Source organism: Syzygium oleosum, unplaced genomic scaffold, assembly GCF_021117445.2.
Source record: "Syzygium oleosum isolate NSW1041296 unplaced genomic scaffold, Sole_v2.1 Sole_v2.04, whole genome shotgun sequence".
Classification (NCBI taxonomy): domain Eukaryota; kingdom Viridiplantae; phylum Streptophyta; class Magnoliopsida; order Myrtales; family Myrtaceae; genus Syzygium; species Syzygium oleosum.
Genome location: NW_026607488.1, coordinates 2,878,181 through 2,899,031, shown reverse-complemented (window position 1 = coordinate 2,899,031; position 20,851 = coordinate 2,878,181). Strand labels below are relative to the sequence as shown.

Genomic DNA, 20,851 nt, shown 5'->3' with positions numbered 1-20,851 from the left:
CCTCGCTTTGCCTTGGGCGAAGGTTTGAACTCATTTGAATGACCTGATGCCACCGAAGGAGGGCAAAATTTTGGACCTTGCAAAGCTGGTGTCACTAGTCTCACGTGTATCCTGCAATCTTGACTAATCCATTTAACCGCTCACCCCGTGAGAGCAGAGCTTTGCTTTAATGTTCCCTTATCTAAATTGTGTGCACCCGTGACACTCCACTGAGCATCCAAAACAGAGGTGGCCAATTTGACAATTTCCAGAGCAAAAGATATGCCACTTTTTCGCAGCTAACCAGGACCAGCGAAGTTAATTCCTTAGTTTGGGCCGGGTTTTAGGACGAGCGAGTCTTGCGTGCATCCAGATCATATGAGCCCCATCCCGTCTCGACTATTAAATGTTGTTGGCTCTGCATTGGGCTCATATATCTAACGACTGAAATTAAGTGAATTAGCTTATACCCCGGGTGCATGTGCGTAATCTTTCGTTTTCTACACCCTTTTTCAAGCCTGCCTACACGTTGGTTTCCAGCCCCATTTGGTCAGGACATGCCTGGAGGGGACTACCGGGCGAGCCGCGATTAGGTCCAATCCAGCAAGCTAAGGACTGGCTAAAGTGGGCTTGTAGGACACGTAAAAACCACCCAGGTCCAAATGCTGGGATCAAGCCAGGATTTTAGGCACCGGGCCGGAGCCTGTCCAGCTAAAGAGAGAAACTGGAATTGTACAACAAAATGGAGAACATTGGCCCTTTCCTAGATCTCAACAAAACTGGGTGTGCGTTTGATTCGGCATTCAGAATGAGCTTTGGGGCTCTAAAGTCCCTTGGCCAAATACAAATGGCGTTTGGCTACTTTTTTGACTCCCTTTGGGGTGCTGCAATTGCATCTCCAAGACTCTCCAAAGGACTTGAGAACTTGAGAAGTCGGATTTTCAAAATGTAGAGCCTTGGTCTAATGAAAATTTCAAAACTTTCCATTTTACCCTTATTTATCAAGTATACTTCCATTTTTACCCCTTTTAAAACAAATCCTAAAAATCCTCGCTCTTGTCTCTTTCACTCTCGACAGATCTTTGCTCTCCACGGACAACTCTCTTCGGGTGCGTTTGGTTCAGTATTCTCAAGGGGGTTTGGGGGAATGCAAAGACCTTTAACACCTTTAGGGAAATGCAAATTGCGTTTGGTAAAAAATCTTTTGTGAAGTTACTTTGGCCCAAGTAATGTTTGGCAAATCTTATTTTGCAAAGGGCTTTCGGAATTTTTTTATTAAAAAAAAAAGCTTACCCTTCACCGAAGCCGGCGATGGGTTATGACCGCCGGCGAGCCAAATTTGGCACCGGCGGCCGTCGCCCAAGGTCGGGCGACCCCCGGTGAGGGTCGCGCGACCCCAGGCGACGGACGCGTGAGGTTGTGCAACCAAGGCAATGGCCGCCTGGGGTCGCCCGACCTTCGGCGGCCCAACCTTGGGCGACGACCGTCGGCGCCAGATCTGGCTTGCCGGCTGCCGTAGCCCATCACCCGACCCAGGCGGCCGTCGCCTAGGGTTGCACGACCCAGGCGGCCCTCGCTAGGGTCAGGCGAGCCACCGGGGTCAGGTGACCTCATCGGCCCCTCGCCGACCACCCTTAGCCCAAAGAAAATGAACAGTCATAAGGGGCAAAATTGGAATATTAAAGAATTAGTGATAGTAGTTTGGGAAGAAAAAAAATTGGATTCAGCATTTGCCAAATGCTGAAAGCTTAAAGCTGGTCCGAATCAGCCTTGGGCTTTCAGCATTCCCAATGCTGACTTTCGGCCGAAAGCTAATTGAAAATACTTGCTAAACGCCTTAGCATTTCCCTAAGGGCCTTTCGAGGCTGAAAGCCCCTTGGGAATGCTGAACCAAACGCACACTTCGCCTCTTTGCTCTCGACACCGCTTACTTCTCTTCTCTCATGCCTGCTCTCAACACCGCTAGCCTCTCTTCCCTAAACGTATGTTGGTTTTTACGATTTTTGGATAACTTCGTGTTGATCAAAACTTGAAAGGACATAACTTGTAAGAGCTTGATTCCTCAACGCCACTTGGCCTCTCTTCCCTAAACGTATGTTTTTACAATTTTTGTATAGCTTCGTGTTGATCAAAACTTGAAAGGACATAACTTGCAAGAACTTGATTCCTCATACTATTGTTTATTAATCTAGCTTTGCTCAAATTGGTTCCATATGTGCGTCTGCTTCCTTACTTAGCTTGGTATTCCATGTATTTGTAATTAGTGTTGGTATTATTACGCTTTTCAATTATAGTTTACCAAACAATATTTGCATCTCACCAAATCTCTTTAGGCGAAATGTCTTTACATTTCCCCAAAAGCTTTCCCTAAATGCTGAACCGAACGTGCACTAAGTCGGATTGTGCCAGATTCTTATGAAGGCCATTTTCCCAGACCACTCAACTAAATTCTTTTCAGTTGAAGCAGAGCCAGGCCTCACGGCCTCAATGGGTTGACCCACCGCAATGACGGGCGGGCCGGCTTCTAGCCTCTAGAGAAACTTGGAAGTGCTCATCAACGCACCAGAATGTATCTTGCTGCCGTTACTTCTCTGAAAAGTTAAAAACAGAATAAATAGAAATTCTAAGCATGGCCAGGAAACCTAGCAAAGTTTGCACATCTCCAAAATTTAATATTTCAGTGCAGTAACGTATGCGTGAAGCTTGTGTGTACCAATTCACGTCAAACATGCTGCAAAGCACACAAAAATTTCGAGAATTCCTGCTTTAGGTTGGATGAATCAACCCAGGATGGGGAAAATGCGGGTGATGTGCTCTAATGGAATGCTCTCTGCAGCGTTTTTCTTCAGTTCGGGATGATTGAACTCGTTCTGGGATATGAGGATCAGTTGACCTTTGCCCTGTCCCTTCTCCAAGGCCCAGCCAGAGTTGGCAACTTGGTGTTCAAGGAACTTGTCCAGCGATAGACCTTCTATATTGATAGCCTGTAATGCAATGCGCCAAATCATGAGCTTTGCTAAATGTATGCTATTAAGTGAATCGACCGACTTCCCTTGACTCTTAGATGGGTAGTAAGGCAAGTGAAAATAGCTAGGAATAAGTACTTGCACATTACCCAGTACATAGACCATCTATTCCCCTCTTACTTGCAAACTACATATTTTCTCTATCAATGCGAAAGATATGATTCCAGTAACATGATGCCTTTAATTTCTTTAGGTCCAAATTCTGCTTTCAACAAAAAGAAAAGTGGACTATGGATAAACAAAAGAGGTACACAATGGACAAGTACCTCTGCAAGCACGGCCCTGGGAACCTTTTGGTATGTCAATGACAATACATGAACAGCATATGCTTGGATTGCTTGTTCAAAACCTGCATTAAAGATTTGTAAGCTATTTGTGCATTGAGATATTGATAGGAAATCAAGAAAGTTATTAATGATAACAGTAAACTTAATACAAGTTCTCACAACATAGTAGAGCAGAAAGTCCATTGGCGACAAAGCCCACAGAAGCAAAAACTAAGGACCTTAACGCCCTTGAGACAGGATAGGAGACAATATACTTTGATATTATTGATCATTCTTTGATTTGAACTTCTAATAGCCAAGAATCAATAAGAAAGCTAAAAGAAAAGAAAAAAGACAAGGAAAAAAGTGATGACTTCTAACCAAGAAAGATCCAAATCTGGCATCGCTTGAGTTTCCGACAACGGATGTGGTCTGAATTTCTGAGCAGAAATATATGTAAAGCTAAAATTTCATAATTAGATCCTAGACAAGAGGTAGCTTTCAGATCACTGGTAGTATTGGCCACATTTATTAGTCCAGAACGTGAACAAACATTCATATAAAGCCATTACCAAAGTAATGGACAGTCAGACCAGAGATAGATGGCTAAGCCAACTGTAAAGGAAAATTGTAAAACGTAGGCGACAACTCGTCTAAATTATGCATTAGATGCATTTCTTCTGTCAATATAGAAGTCATCTCTTTGCAAATACTATTCCAGCTTCTTATTTGAGAGCTAAAACTTTTACCCAAGACAGTGCTAGCATCCTCAGCCAAATTGCAGCAAACTAACGCCATAGATGGAATAATTCATTCCTGTTCCATGACTCCAGTATGCGTATTGGAATCATCAAATATGCACTATGTATGACTCTTGCCCATTTAGGCTCTTTGATTCTATCAATCATCAATTACAATGCCTCAACCAAAACTATGGACAATGATAGTAATAGTAATGGTCACAGTATTTTCATAACTATAAATCCAATGAAAACAAAGGAAGTTGACCACTATATACAGAACACAACACTCAAGTGCAGCACCTCAAGTCAATTACCTGGCACAACTTCAACCAGATGACGACTCTTAGCCGCCTCCTCCCAGAACTGACGAAATCTTCCTGTCTGCATATAGGGGGATAAGCATTGAGCAATAGTCGATCTCTCATGGAATTCATGAGAAAACAAACTTACTATAGACATACCTCCAAATAATGCGAGAGGACAATCAAAGTCTTGAATGGATCTTCCATTTGCTGATAAATCAACCAGACATAAGAAAAGGAATAATTCACTACACAGCCCTAGGATACAGTAAGGTTAACCTAGACTAAGAACAGAAGGAAACTTTGAGAAGGGAAGATTCAGGAAAAGTGAAACCCTTCCAACATAAAGGGAAACAAGCTTCCGAATAGATAAATTTATCACTGCAAACCAACTGACCCTACACATACAGTCTTTGCTTACAGAAATGTCTAAACTTCTACAAATCAAACGACACGGTCCCAAAGGTCGATTATACCATGAGGAAAAGGAATAGAAGAACCATACCACTCGCTCTGGAATCAAGAAGAGACAAAGGCTGAAATCCGGAGCTGGCATTGCCATGAGAGCCTGATCCATATACGAAAACAAAGGGAGAGATCATTGGAAACGCATGGCATCGCAAAGCACAATACAAGAATATATCGGCGTCTTGGCGAGTTGGACCTTTATCAAGATGCGAGCAACGATTTGGGAGCTCATCTTGTCAGGTTCAAACTGCAAACACAGGACAACATCAGCCGTCTACTAACAATTAACAACCGCAAGAAGCAAATCAGGACAAGCTAACTAATCAAATCATCAGCCTAAAAGTTCAAAAAGCTCAAATCACCCCGGCAAAAAGAATCAGCATTTATTACGGTAGTGACCTCGCCGCATTACCTGATAAAGGCGAAGGAGGCAGAGATTTGCATCCAAGCTGTAGGTCTGCGACGAAACCTGCCAAACCCAACATCGATATTAGCATCCCGCTAGTGCTCTCCGCAACCCTGAAAAACAAACAGCTTCCCCGCGGCGCGGCGGATTTGCGCGAGTCACCCACGTTCCAATTCCATCTGACCTCCGTAAAGCACAAGCCTTCACGAACACTCGCGCTTTTCTTTTTTTTTCACAAGAAACTCGACCCAATCCGACCGCCGCCGCCGCAACGGCGGAAAAACCCAAACCAGCAGCAAAAAACCCGCCCCGCAGGACGATTGATTCGTTCATCCGGCCGACGTACCTGCTCGTTGACGTGGTTCTCGAGATCCGGAAGGATGTCCGGGTTGTAGGGGTTGAGCGCGACGAGCTGCTCCACCGTGTACGAGACCTGCTCCCTCCCCATATCTCCCCGTCGCCGACGCGCCGGCCACGGACCACCGTCGATCGCGAGCTCTTCAATCTGACCGGACGATCTGCTCGAACGGAGACCCTTCGGAATCCGATTTCGGTCGCCTTCCGTCGTCTGCGTCGGCGGTAATCGAAGGCGGCGAGGACGACGCGACCAGAGAGATTGGAGAACGCAGCGAGGAGGGAGCGAAAGGGTTTAGGTTCTGCTTCTTCGGTTTGCGTGGCGGTGAAATGACGCCTTTGTCCCCCCACGCTTTTCTCATCTCAATATTTCCTTTTTTCCGGAAATTTTAGAAATTCCTTGAGCATGACGATGAACAAAATAAGATTTGAATTATTTTCGTTTGGTTAAATTAAGGATTGCAATTAACCGTCCTGGTTATTCTTTCAATAATGTCGATAAATTTAATCATCTATATAGTTTGGTAAATTAAGGATTGTAAAAGCCATCTTTGTTAGTCTTTTTCCCAATCTACTTTCACGTAAAAGTAAATTCCTATTACACAATCAATAACGCGGTACAATTACAAATTTAAAAAAAAAAGACGACTTGAAAAATGGAATAGATATAAAAAACTCCCGGTGCACGAGCATTTTAACCGGTGATGCTAAAATTATTCCACATCAGAGTGATCAAAACACCAGTTTTGACAATATTAGGTACATCTCTCGTTAAGCCTAACATCAGTAATCAAAAGAGATCAGTTAACCAACTAGGAGCAGCATCAGAAATTCACGAATTCTTGCCGCCGATCCTTTCAGTTCCAGCTTAAGTGTCGGCGCGCTTTCGGGCTTCTCTAAGCACGCGCTCGATCTTCGCCTCGTGGAACGAACCTCGACAATCTCCTGCAATCATCATCATCCCCACATGAAAGGTTGGCTTACAGATGCAAGAGGTTCGATATCAAGTTCCAGCCCAACCAGGACTTCTTGTCATTTGGGGAGACAAAGTTGAGCTGGAACATCTCCTTGCTGACGTGCTCGCCCGACTCGCAGAACCCGACGAGCTTCGCGACGATCTCCGCGCTCTCATGCACGTGCTGCATGTTGTAAGGGTCCGTCCACAGCCGGTTCACCAGCTGCAGCCTCCTCTGCTTCCCCACTGGCGGGATTTCCCATTTCACGTACAGCATCTCTCTCTCCTCCGCACTCAGCTTCGAGCTGACCCTCTTCGCCAAGTACTCCCTCTCCTGCTTAAGAGCCTTTATGCTGTGTAACAAGAACATAACCCAAGATACATGTTCAATGACTCAACTATCATGCCATAACATATCAGAACTATTGGCATTTGTGCAACAGATTTGCTAATGCAAGTCGATTAGTTTAGTATGTAGTACTTTCTTTCGAAGTATCATTATAATTCTTTGGTAAAAAGAACTAAATGTTGTATCGTATGCGTTTAGAAGGACTAATTCAGATACTTGAGAACATACCTTGACGAAACAGATCCGGCCGGTTCATCACCCAACAACGCCGGGCTCGCATTGCCAAGCTCTGCCAAATGTTGCTCCAGCCATGTCAACCTTTTGAGCTCAACCTCCAAGTATATCTGATCTGATGGGTCCCCTCTAAAGAGCAAATAGAATTGTGTGCGGTGCACGATCGAAACATGGCACAAATGCCATAACATGATGATCTGCTTTCTCTGATCCTCGAATATCAAGGGCCATGGCTGGGGAGACTGCTCTATTGTATCCGCCCCGTCCATAGTTGTCCCATTTGTTTCCAATTCCAACACCTACCATATAAAAAGAAAATGTTTATCCCCCAGCTAAAAATCTATATTAATCGCCTTACAAGGAGAGAAAAAAAAGAAAATCACAGTAAAAAGGCTACTCTTGCTGATGCACCTCCTCATGCTTTTTGTCTCATTGTTATTCACTTGCCTACCTCAATTAGCACTGTCCAAATCACAATGCAGTTCACACAGATGCAGGTGCAAACTGAACAAATACACCAAGATTGAAGGACAAAAATGTAATTCGCTCTACAATTGTTCATTGAAAATGTAATCAAACAGATATTCAGATACCATAACTCTGTCTGAGATTAACTGCTTGCTGGTAGACATCACATGCTTAATGTGAACAACGGAAATTATCTTAATCAACTTTGAACTAACAAAACTCTATATCTAAACGTAACTTACCTGACAAACTAAAAGCTGCTTCTGATACTGAAGCTTGACCACCCGCTCTTTTAATTCAGTGACATAAGCTTTAATGCTCCGGATGTTCTCCTCAGCAGCATTTTTGAACATTTTCTGCATCTTCTTCACATTAACTGATCCTGATTTTCCCGGGGTCGGAGTTCCCTCTCTTGACGAGATATATTGCTTACTTGCATCACTTATTTCGCTACTGGGAACATAAACATTTCCGTCAGGAGCCTTGTTCTCAGTTTCATAATCCATCACCTTCCGAGAGGAGGACATTGGTGAACATGGTGACCTAATAATGTGTTGGATGTTTGGACTGTTGCTCAAGGAGAAAGGATGAGACCTCTTCTTCTTCGATTGGGTCTTGTCCTCTGGAGACCCAGCACTAGCCTGAAAAGATGAAACAAGCTTGTCTATTGATTCCTGAACACATTCCAGCTTCCTTTCCAGCATTGCGATGCTGTTCTCTTGAGAGTTTAGTCGAAGGATTTCTTCCTGCAGATTGGCCGTCTCTCCAATCTTGATACCTTCAGGAATAGAGTTGACTACTTTCATGTCTTTGATTTCAGAAAGTAGCTTTGCTATGTTCTCTGCAGCCTCTTGACTTCCTAATCTGTGGGAAGCGATCTCTTTGTGGAGTATCTCAATTGCTCGGTTAGCCTCCTCCCCGAGCTGCCTTTGGCGCTCTTCTATTTTCCGAATTTCATGTACGAGCATGGAAGGGTCAATTGAGGTAATTGACTGCCTCAGTGTCGAATGCCCCCCAAATGCATTTCTTGGTCGAGTTACAGGAGTAGATCTACCAGGCCCTGTTTCCATCTCCACTGGAAAAGAAAGACACCTAACTACCTGACTTGAAGGTCCTTCTTGATTGAGGCCCTGAAGTTCGACAAGGGATAGAAAGAAGAGTTTTGCTTAATATAGACTTCAGTCACAGTCGTGTGGTGGTATAAATACGTCAAACTTCTCCTCTTAGACAGAGAAGAACTGATATTGAGATTAGAGTTTTACCAAGAGTTGGCATTTCTTCACTTACCTCTGTCTATTATGATGTTTCCCCCACTAATTCTTACTGTCTGATATTGGTTCATTTTTTATGATTCCTGATCACAGAACAAGATTCTGCACGTTTATAGTCAGCAAAGTACCTTGCGTTCCTTATGCTGTGTTCTTTCTACTTCAAGCTGGGACTGTGCTAGATCTCTCTGGCGCTTGAGCTCTTTCATTTCCCTCTCCATCTGCATATTTAAAGTTTCTTCTGGTAAATTCAATTTATGTTCCAACTCTGGTGATATGAGCATAAAACCAGCTACTAGGAAGAAACTCATGCACAGTGTTCAAAAGCAAAGTTCTCTTTGTGCTCACCACACAACTGTATTGTTAACATGAGAAGTATTGCATCATACTTGTATGAAAGCACCTACCTCCTGGATTTTCATGTCCTTCTCCCTCAGTAGGGCTGTTAAACGCGAAGAGGATGAAAGATCTGGACTCCGCAGCTCTGCTTCAAGTCTGGCCACTTCCTTCTGAAGACGCTTCACCAACTTTTTCTCAGATATAAACTGAATACAAAATATGCCTATTAGCAGCAAAGAAAGGACCTAACCCAATTATGAGCAGAAACAGATTGGACAATCACGCAAGCAATCTGACTATCAATGTCACACAAAATGTTTTTACTCTCCCTGGCAAACTTCATTGAACTCCTAGAGAATGAGCAAGTGTCATATGATGAGAGGTCAATTGAGCTTTGTTTGTGAGGTTTTCAGAAAGAAAAATGTCTGAGCAGGTTGATGGACACATCTCAAATTGTAAAAACTGTTATCTCTTGGGTTATCAAGAAATCCTGAAGTTGCGGGTTTTCTATCGGTCCATCAAGTTAAAAAGTGGTAAAAACTTGTATAACCTTTGCTACCTGCAAAATGACTACCCTTTATACTATTTCTACCAAAAGAGTGACATACTTTCAAAGAAGCACTGATGATAGATATTGCGTTCTTAACTCTACACTGGAACTGAAAGTCCAGCAAAGGAAAAAATCTTAGAAGAAACTGACAGATCTTGAATGATCTTCCATGTTACTTATCTTACCATGTTTACTTGGGCTGTGTTGGTGACTTCCTTAGCACTTGTTGCAAAAGAAAGCGTGTTTTTTGACTGCTCTACGTGACTCAGAGCTGGACTCATGGTACAAATTATTGCTGTTCGAGCATTTCCTCCAAGGGAGGGCTGCAGTATTCTTGTAAGCTTAGAATCTCTGTATGGTATATGCCCACTCCTTTTTCCAACACTGCATGGATATATTAGCATGAGATGAAGTCCAATCAGATTTACATTTGAACAGTGGTGGACTGCAAAAATGATTTGAATATGAGAACATCATGTCACCACATCTATCTAGATTATGATTTAATAAAATCTTATTCCAGGATTGATGTTTTCCCCAAGAAAATAGACAGCTAGTACGATTTCCCAAGGAGAGTGAAACCATCCTTTGCACCTCTTAGACGATAGGATACTTAGTTGGAACCACATGCATCATTACTTTCACTGTCAATACTATGCATTATTTCTGGGGAGGTAGCAAGTTAACACTCATCCCCAAATTACAAATTCCACGTGATGCCTTTAATAGCTGGATTCTGGAACAGCCATTTAAGTCACGAGGGTATAGGTTGGCTTTTCCTCATTTCTGAGCTTCTAATTGTTAATTCACTTGAGGTATTGAGAAGTGAACAAGAGTTAGCTCATCGATGAAAACAGGGTGGATGAACTAGAATTACTATCACAATTACGGGTACTTCAAAGTAAAATATCCCTAAGACAGCCATTGCTTTTAGGTTTCACCATTGACAGTTACTGAAAACAAGAAAACGGTAAATCTAAGGCCAAACTATGACTTTGGAGTGCTTTGATGAATGAAGATGTAAGATATCAAGCTTTTCTCATCTACCTTAGCTTTCTAATGACATTAGTTAATGTAAGCAAACTGCGGTTGATATGACTGCCTTCCTTCAGTCTTGTGCCACCTGCATTTGTTTGACATGCACGCTCACTTCCAGCGAGGTCCACAAGATTCTGAAAGTAAATAAGCTCGTCTGTTCAACTCCAATTCTTTCGATCAAAAAAACAAAATAACTGAAGATGCATAAGGCATACCAAACTGGCAATGAATGACTTCACACACTCTGAGTTCTCTCTGAGACTGCTCTCAATCGTCTGAATCCAAACAAAAATCCACGACAAGAAGACAGTTAGTACTGCGTGGAAAGTTAAGTTCAGGCTAAGGTTTCTCCAGCAACTAAAAAGCAAAATAAATTTGCCGGTGTCTATAACAGTGGAACCAGTCATAATTATTCGAGTGAGAGAAAGAATGCTATTCAACAAGTGGAAATTGACAGCAATAAAATTATGATGAAAACTATGATCTCGAACAAGCAGATAAATTAAGATGAAATCACAAATATATATGGAGTCATACCAGCCTAATTATCTGATGAGATCTCGAGCTTTTATCATTTAGAGCAGTTTCTCCAATTTGCCTTTGAGCTGAGGAATTAGTACATTAATACATTGTGCCAATTTAAAAAGAGAATCATCGACTTTATCCAATCATGCAGTGCATTATGTAGGCTCAAATAATTGATTATATAAAGATAAAAAAAGTACGAATAGATGAATAATTTGTTCGATAAATCTTTATCAAAATGATAGAGGGTTATAAATGTCGGACGGTTCTCTCTCCTCCACGAACTCAAAGTGGGCTTGACTTTAGAAAAGCTTCTTGATGGAGAGATGATTCGACACAGAGCTAAACCCCAGTAAATCAAGAAGCTTCAATTACCTTCACAAATACCAATTAAGTGATGCAAGTGTTGACTGTCCTTAACAACTACTTCAGCTAATTTTTCCACAATGGTCCCTTTCTGTATTGCAAAACAAAGAGAAGGAGAGAGAAGCAAATTCTGAGTAAAACATAGGTACTAATGCATCGTACTGTTTTAGAAAGGTTCCTTGCAGACAAAATAGAAACATTTGAGTACCTCAGGATCATCGAGGAGCCGAAGAGGACCAGAATCATGATTCAGAAGGTCTGCAACACTTTCATTGTATATCTCCAATGCTGAAACCTTCAGAACAAAGTCTCTCTCCGGGTTCTGAAAGTTTGATTGTAGAGTAAGTTGGTTTCCCGCTACGGCGAGACTATATTTCTTCAGCAGGAAAAACGCTTGATAAATTTCTATTGTTATAATGAGAAGTACCTCCTTGATGTGTTCATAGATGTCCTTGATAGCATTCTCAGTGATTCCTCTCATGGTGTATGTTTTCCCGCTACTGGTTTGCCCATAAGCAAAAATAGTTGCTGCAACAATTGGAAAATGTCTAATTCTAGAAACAAAACAATTTGCATTAGATTTTCATGTCAAGGTATTAACTACTAACTAGTTCCATACAATTAATTCCTTTGAGGGCTGAGAGGGCAACATCTTTGGCTCCTTCTTCATACACCATGCAAGTCGAACTTGTAGGACCAAATACCCTATCTGCATTGTAAACCAACATCAGAATCAGATATCAAAGAATTCCCAGGTTGTCTCACGTCACATTAGTTTACTTATCCACATTACTATCTGGAAATATAACTCTCTTTTGCAATTATGGTAACTCCTTAACGCAAAGATCCTAGTAACTAAATTTTGGCAAGGAAATAATCCACAAACATAAATAGACGCTTCAACAGTACCAAATACCCTATCTGCATTGTAAACCAGCATCAGAATCAGAAATCAAAGAATTCCCAGATTGTATCACATCACATTAGTATATTTATCAACATGACTACCTGTAAACATAACTCTCTTTTGCAATTATGGTAATTCCTTAATGACAAAGGTCTTAGTAACTAAATTTTGGTGAGGACATAATCCACAAACATAAATAGACACTTCAACAGTACCAAATCCGTAGGAAGCTGCACCACGTTCTTGATTGGGATTCTTGTAAATGATAATGTTGTCATCAGCGCATTCCCATGCAATCAGGTCGTACAATGCTTGTTCTCTCCGACTTAAAGGCCTCAGACGGACGGTGACAAATATCTTCTCCTCTCGACGTGGTGCCCCCGGTGTAGATGAAGGGGTTCTTCGCACCTTAGAGGATGGCGTAGCTGGTGCCCTGTCAATCATGTTCGCTCACTGCACCCCGCACTGAAAAACTGCAAAATTGTTTAGGCTAATGGACGGCGTAAGTATCACAAAGTCTGTCATGACAAAGGCACTTGTGTCGCAGGGAACAGGAATCACCGGTGACCGCGATAAGTCTCACTTTTAGAACAAATTTCTCTGTCTAAAGGGCAGTGTAAATGAAGTCGAGCTCTGAAAAGGCTGTATTATATTAATCACGGTTCGCTTGCAGTATTTGTTTCTTTAAACAGATATAACGATGATTTTACAATAACTGCGATTCCCATTGTAGGATCTTCATCCCATGCAGCCCGAGGAATAGCTGGAAATCACATTGTCACAATGCGAAGTCGTATTCTTCGCATTCTTAAAAAAGGCACACCCTTAGTTGCTAACACAAACAGCGCTGAATTCGGTGGGAACGCTCCGATTACCACACGGCATAGATCAATCAGCATAACCGTCCACACCTCCCCACTTCACAGTCCAACAACAAGCTGAAGAACTAACTAGCCAACCTAGTCACAAGCCCTCGGGAAGCGATTTCGCTAGTGATTCCAGGACTAAAATCCATCGATACGTCACATCATCATCAGCAGATTCGCCCGAAAGCGAAGAAATCCGGACGCAAACGAATCGAAGACAAAACACCGACGAAGCAGCCGTGCACTCAAGTTTTTCATATCAAACGATTCCCCCGGAAAGGGCGAGAAAACGATTCATCAGATGCGTTCGCTTCCACGTTCCACGAATCCTTCATCCACACGCAGCAACAAAAAAGAAAAAAGAAGGAAAAAAAAAGAAAAGAACACCTGAAACCACCGGAGATGGAGACGCGACGCGACTACCGACGGAATCACGGCAGGAAAATACGCAGACCAGGACCGTCACCGGCGGCAAATCGTCCCGGCGACTGAATCGGCCACGATCGACGAAGAGAAGAGAGAGGTCCGGCAGAGTCGAAGAGGTCAGCGAACGAACTGCGGGAGAGGGAGAGAGAAATGAGCGAGTCGGCGAAATAACGGCTATTTTTGTTTCTAATTCTTTATTTATTTCGGTTCCGTTTTTTGAGTTCAGGCGCGGCCCGAAGGAAATTCCTCCTTTTTTAAGACCCCTATAAAAAAAAAAAACAAAAGGAAAAGAGAGAATTCGTTGCACTTATTTTGAATTGCAGCCATTTGATTTCGGGTCACGGGTCGGACCCCGCATTTGATTTCGGGGGCAACCCGGATTCCATCGCTCGTGGCTTGATTACATTGGAATTTCACAATTTTGCCTGCCAAATATCGGAATCCCTAAATCTTGATATGAATTCGGTACATTAAAACCATGCACGTTACCGATCTTTGGATACAATAGGCTTCACGCGAGACTTTGAGTCTAGGACCGATGTTCTCGATGTGTAAAAAATGAATGGGACATGTAAGATTTATCATGCCAAAAAAGAAGCATGCCCTACACTTTTCGATCGTCTTCTTCGATTTGTCTTGGTCGAAATTCGAATCAATCGAAGAGGTCGACTCGATTTCGATCGGGGTGTGAGATTTCCGCAAGACAACGTACTGGAAAAAGATCCCGATCATCAAATTATAAGGATGTGGAAAGCAACCCTAGATGAAAAATTAACTATTGATCAGTTGGTTATGTTCCATGGTTACGCGCCACTAATCGAGGGCATTTGGTGTGTGATAATCTCTCTTCATGTATATCCTCCTTGTGAAGGCTTTGTTTGGGCAAGTATTGATACACCGAAGATGGGCCTGCTTTATCGAGTCACTGTGCATTAAGCCCAATGACAAAGGTGGCCCAACTCCGTCGAAGATGGGCCTACTTTGTCGAGTCGTTATGCACTGAGCCCAATGACAAATGTGGCCCAACTCCATCCCGTGCCATTTTCGGTTTCGAACTCGTTCAATGTTTCTTATTTTAAACATGCACACTCCCACTTATTTTTTATACGGTAAAAAGCATGTCCTCTCTTCTTTTCCCGCTTAATTAGAAACCCCGTCTTTGAACTATTGCAAAATGTTCGATCAGGCCTTTTCGACTTTTTCTTTGTGCAATTGAGTCATTAAACCATACATTTTCTTTTGTTCAGGTTAATCATTCTGTTTCTGGCCAAAAAAAGAAAAGTCAATCCTTCTATTAAATTTAGGAATGGAATGCTGGGGGACAAAAATCTAAAAACCCTAACCAAGGTTCACGGCATAGGAGAAGGGAGGGCTCCTCGGCTGGGGTAGGTGATGGTGGCATGTCGATGAGGCACAGCGAGGGCAGTCGAGTGCTCGATGACGTTAGGTGATTGTTGTGTGGCCTCCGTCGCCCCCAATCCAAGCAGGCGCACGCACGCACGCACATAGAGCGAGAGGGAGACACATAGAGAGAAAAAAAAAATGGTGGTGGCATCGTAGCCACTACTTGGTCCGACATGGCCGGGGTCACACGACCCCCATCCCAAGTGAACCCAGGCAATTTAGATATGGCCGAGGTTGGTTGACCCCGACTTCACCTTGCCGAGGTCACTTGACCGCAATGGCCCATTGCCTTGTTTCCATGATGTTCTCTCGCACCCCGGTTTCCTTATGTTCTAATCGTTTAAATTAATTTTAGTTTTATAATGTTTTCTTATTCCCGAATCCTTTTTTCATTTGTGAAATATCAAGTCAGCATTTGACGGTAACTTAATCATCACGTCAGTATTTCTGTCCACAATTTAACAGAAGAATCAACTTGAACAAAAAAGTGTATAGTTTAATGACTCAATTATACACTAAACACGTGCACTTTTACGAGTAAGAAGATATAAAGAAAATCAATCAGCAATCCTTGAGCTAGTTAAGATTATTCACCAATAATAAAGAAAAAAAGAAAAACCTAATAGATCTTTTACGTGGCTTCTTATGTTTGAAAAGGATGGGCAACATAACCCATAAAAACTCCTGGATCTTAGAATTCGTGTTGAATGTGCAAGTTTTGTGACATGCAATCAACTCTCTAAGATCTCGTGAGTTTTCATTAGGGTTAATACCACAAAAAATCCTAAATTGGTATATTTACAATAAATTTGAACTAATTTTTTGATCACGAAAAATCTCAAACTAGTGGGCTGAATCTTCAATCAAGTGGCTTGCATCCGGATTATCCGTTTATTCATCCTTTGTCTTTCTCCCTAGAAGATGAATGTCCGGAAGAACTGAAATGGTTTTACTGGTATGCATTTAATTGTCATACTTTTGTCATTCAATTTCCAACAGTAAAGATGCCAAGAATTATCAGCCAATCAATCCGAGAAATCGGTCATGGTGGAAAATACCATTATTTTGCGAAATTGCTTTATTGGTTTAAACCCTTGGCAGCATGGAAAGGCTTTTTCACAGAGTAACTTAGAGTATGCAGGCCAAATCTTGAGCTACATACAATCGTTCTCTTTTATAGGCCGTGGATATTTGTCAAGCCTAACAGCGATGTTTCTAGATACCCGGCGGATGTAGGAGTCACAATCTACTAAGCTCAAGAAGTCCCTGTCAAGCTTTATAAGACGTTGTCATGTTGCATTAGAGCTAATCCACGAGAATATAGGGAAATTCATCGAAGACTCTGTGAATATGACTACACCATTCCTCCAAGAGTTTGGCTAGACGACAATACTGATGTGCCATAGGATTATTTATCCGATTATCAAAAGACAAAACCCATAATTCAGGCTGCTTTAGAGGAATTTAGAAGAGATAACTCAGATTAGCCGAAATTTTCACAGGACCCATTGTATGGATCACTTTTTCAAGATCCCTTTGATTATGGACCATCATTAAGTCTTGGAGACTCTTCATCAATGATGAATGTGGACAATTGGCCCCGGCCTGTCATGCCAAGAACACATTGATCTCTTGGTGATAATCCAATATTAGTTTTCATTAAATTTTACCGTTAAATTTTCGAGTTGGATAACACGTGGCAGTTGACAGGTGTACCGGTTTGGGGTTTTACCTCCATCTGTCACAGGTGTACCATTTTGTGATTTTTCGTGATATTAATCCAATTTAACGAATGATAAATTGGTCACAAATGTACCAGTTTGGGATTTTTGTTGGTCAATAAATTAGTTTAGGATAAATCTGTCACGGGTATACCAGTTTGGGGTTTTAGATGGTCAAAATATTAATTTGGGATAAATTTGTGATAGGTGTACTAGTTTGGAGTTTTTCTTGGTATTAACCCTTTCTATTACAATAAAAATAAAGTTGGAAATAAAGTTGGTATCTAACTATTGATTACTAAAACTCGTATGCTTATGAAGCAGCATGCTGTTTATGGAAATACTTGCAATATACATATGATACAAGTCAGAATATGATATAAGTTTCATAGACCAATCTCGGTATACATAACATTTTTCACCATAATACACCCACGATATTGGTCACCATGCGGGACGTTCTGTCCAAGCGACTTTATGGAGCCAAAAAAGAAAGAAGTGATCACAACAACAACTTATCGTTTGGTTCGAGGTCCACGAAAAAGGTTGTATCGTTCGATCCGGTTAGTCCGAATTCGATATTCATACATTATTAAGACCAAATTAGTGCGCACTATGCGCTTCGCACGCGAGTTTTACAAAGGTATCTTGACAAGTTCTTTTATAGATAGCATGGAGTTTTGCTTCGAATTAAGACTTCATTTGTCTCGCGGAAAATAGATGATTTGGAAAACATTTTCCTATAAATAATTATTTGTATCGGTTGAAATAAGTAGTCAACAAAATAATTTCATTTATCGACAATAACTTATGTTTCAATATTTTCATGAACGATTGAAATATTTTTCGTCTGCTCATTTTTGTATGCAATACAAGAGATCGTTTCTAGGAAAATATTTTCAAAATCATTCATCTTTTACGAAACAAACGGAGCCTAAAAGTAAATACATTTTTCCCGCTTGTGACCTTGGAAAAAATTGCTGAAGAGAAAAATTCCAAAATTTGGATGGAGACGAAAGGAAAATCTCTCTCTCGAAGGGTAAATATAGATAAACCTCGAGTGCACGTGTATTTTCACTTTTTCTCATTTTTGGCCTAACCCTCGAATAATTTTCGAATTTGTCGAGGTATGCAGCATATTAGAAAGGGAAAATGACACAAATAATCATGAATTTTAGCCCAATGTGCAATGTGGTCCATGAACTTTAATTTTGTTAATTGTGGTCCCTAAACTTTAGATCGATGTGTAGTGTCGTCCCTAAGTTTTTAATCTGTTCAATGTGGTCCATGAAATTTTAGTACATGTTTAATTTAGTCTCTAAACTGTATGGAAAATATTCAATGTTGTCTCCGAACTTGAATTGGAAGAAGGACGGCATTAAATATTTTCATACAGTCTAGAGATTAAATTGATAATAAAAGTTTAAGTATCATATTAAATAAATTAAAAATTTTAAAAATAATATTATATACTTAATTAAAGTATAAATATTATATTATATATTGCGTCAAAGTCTACCATAAACGGTAAGGAGGGTTGCTTAAAATTCTTTTGGCCCATTGATTTTGGTCCGTCAAATAAGATGGAGTTGACAGTGCTCATGAAAGAGGAGACATTAGAATAACCAAAAGCGGGTCAAATCACGTCAAATCCGACCTCGGATCCGGATCCGGATCCCAAAACCAACCAATGTGGGGGGTGGAATCGCCAGAAAAACGAGTGGCTCAGTGAGTTTAGGGGAAGAGGCAAAAGTAGACAAAGCGAAAGCAGCCAAAGTTTCCGACAAATACGCCCGAAAAGACCAGTAAAAAAACGGCATAAAAAGTCAAGAGACATGAGAGGGGAATCTCCCAGGATGTGTTTCGACGTAAAAAGAGGGGATATGAAATGGACAGCACTCGAGCTTGTCCCCCCACTCCACCCACTGGGGCTTGTTTTGATCCCTTGGCGTACGGAGATTGATGTAGTTGTATGGGCAAAGGGAAAGGCTTTCGAGTTTCAAGTTTGGTTAATGATCCTGAAAAGTAGGGGCGAGCAACTTGGATCGCCCAAATTGGGACCGGACCGGACTGGACCGGACCGACGGGTTTGGTCCGGTTCTCAGGATTATCGGTCCGATTCCCGGTTCCAAAAAACGGAACCGGTTTCCGGGCGATCCGGTTCCCGGTTCCAAGGGGGAACCGGACCGATCAAACCGTACCGATTATTTAATATATATTTTTGTTATTTTTTTCTTTAAAAAAATTAATAAAATGTGAACTAAACTCTAAGTGAACTTCATTATCATAAATTCATTGATAAAAATTAGTAAAATGTAAATTAAACCCTAAGTGAACTTCATTGACAAAAATTAGTAAAATGTGAACCAAACATTAAGTGTTTAACCAAAAAAATAAAAAATAAACTCTAAGTGACCAGTTCCATTAGACCGGACCGGACCGGCAGTCCGGTCCGGTTCCCGGTCCTAGAACCAACAGGTCCGGTCCGCGGTTCCCAAAACTGGAAACCAGTTCTCTCGGTCCAGTTCCCGGTTCCACCTTGGAATCGGACCGGACCGGAACCGATCACCCCTGCTGAAAAGGCAGGCATATTCCTCTCATCTTGCCAAATTTGCACCAGCTTGGCCTACCTGATAAGCCTGATACAGTGTGTGTCCATGCCCCATCTAAAGTCCAGCCCCCGATTAATGAATTGGTTTAGTCGGCGCTCTGATACCACGTTTTCACCTCCTCTGCCAGCGAGATGGTTTGGTAAGAACGAAAAGAGTGAGAGGGTTGATCGGTTGGGTCATCTTACCTACAACCATTCCCTCTATACTTTTCTCAAATATAGAATGAAGTAGTGAATAGTAATTAGTAGCTATTAAAATGAGGATATCGTATTGAAGAAGCCCGATAAACCGCTTTCTCCTATCTCTAGGGTTCTCCCTTCTCCCTCCTATTTTCACACCGATCTTTTCTTCAACCTCCATGGAGGGGAAGGGTTTCAGCTAGATCTCTCCCTCCCCTCCCTTTTTCCTTTTTGGGTTAATACCACGAAAAATCCTAAACTGGTACACTTGTGACACATTTACCCTAAACTATTTTTTTTACCATAAAAAACCCCAAACTGGTACACCTGTGACAATTTTACCCCAAACATACCACAAAAAATCCTAAACCGGTACACATGTGACAATTTTACCCCGAACTAATTTTCAATATTATTTTTTATTTTTTGAATTTTTTCTTTTTTCTTTTCTTTTCTTTTCTTTTCTTTTTTTTTCCTTCACACAACCTCGGCCGGTCGCCGGTGCGCGGCCGGCCAGAGGCAGAGCTCGGCGAGGGTGACCCTCGCACGCATCGGCGAGGGTCGCCCTCGCCGGATCCGGCGAGGATAGCCCTCGCCCGACACCGGCGAGGGCGGCCCTCGCCCGACGCAGGCGAGGGTCTCCCTCGCCAAATCCGGCGAGGGCGGCCCTCGCCCGACATCGGCGAGGGCGGCCCTCGCCGGCTTCCGCCTCGGCGGTTGCCGGACCGGCGACCGGCCAGAGTTTGAAGATGAAAAAGAAAAGAAAAGAAAAGAATAAAAAATAAATAAAAATTCGAAAAAATAAAAAAAAAATATTAAAATTTTAATTCAGGGTAAAATTGTCACATATGTATCAGTTTGGGGTTTTTTGTGGTCAAAAAAATAGTTCAGGGTAAAATTGTCACAGGTGTACCAGTTTGGGGTTTTTTATGGTCAAAAAAATAGTTTGGGGTAAATGTGTCACAAGTGTACCAATTTAGGGTTTTTCGTGGTATTAACCCTTCCTTTTTTCTTTGGCTGATTTGGTTTTATGTTCTTTTTTTCTTGCTTTCCTCCCGTTTTGAGGAGTTTTTCTCTTATGATCTAATCTAGATCTAGAA

General features: G+C 41.8%; 2 protein-coding genes across 3 annotated transcripts; both read right to left on the bottom strand.

Moving 5' to 3' along the window:
* Positions 1-2,517: 2,517 nt before the first annotated feature.
* On the bottom strand, positions 2,518-5,858 carry LOC115688694 (eukaryotic translation initiation factor 3 subunit K). Its single transcript, XM_030614598.2, has 8 exons — positions 5,537-5,858; positions 5,197-5,253; positions 4,981-5,031; positions 4,822-4,884; positions 4,476-4,526; positions 4,329-4,395; positions 3,272-3,354; positions 2,518-2,963 (listed from the first exon to the last, which is right to left on the bottom strand). Exons 1-8 carry the CDS (start codon positions 5,636-5,638, stop codon positions 2,760-2,762), a joined length of 678 nt encoding a protein of 225 aa, XP_030470458.1. The 5' UTR covers positions 5,639-5,858; the 3' UTR covers positions 2,518-2,759.
* A 408-nt stretch (positions 5,859-6,266) lies between these two features.
* LOC115688635 (kinesin-like protein NACK2) lies at positions 6,267-13,930 on the bottom strand. 2 transcript variants are annotated; one of them, XM_056311108.1, is made up of 15 exons: positions 13,797-13,930; positions 12,759-13,016; positions 12,256-12,345; positions 12,064-12,164; positions 11,845-11,958; positions 11,646-11,727; positions 11,283-11,350; positions 10,961-11,020; positions 10,755-10,879; positions 9,893-10,091; positions 9,226-9,363; positions 8,950-9,039; positions 7,793-8,680; positions 7,077-7,381; positions 6,267-6,852 (listed from the first exon to the last, which is right to left on the bottom strand). In XM_056311108.1, exons 2-15 carry the CDS (start codon positions 12,985-12,987, stop codon positions 6,525-6,527), a joined length of 2,817 nt encoding a protein of 938 aa, XP_056167083.1. In that variant the 5' UTR covers positions 12,988-13,016; positions 13,797-13,930; the 3' UTR covers positions 6,267-6,524. The 2 variants fall into 2 exon arrangements, with proteins under 2 accessions (XP_056167083.1, XP_030470375.1); XM_030614515.2 differs by having other exon boundaries at positions 12,759-13,008; positions 13,797-13,928.
* Between the last annotated feature and the right edge of the window lie 6,921 nt (positions 13,931-20,851).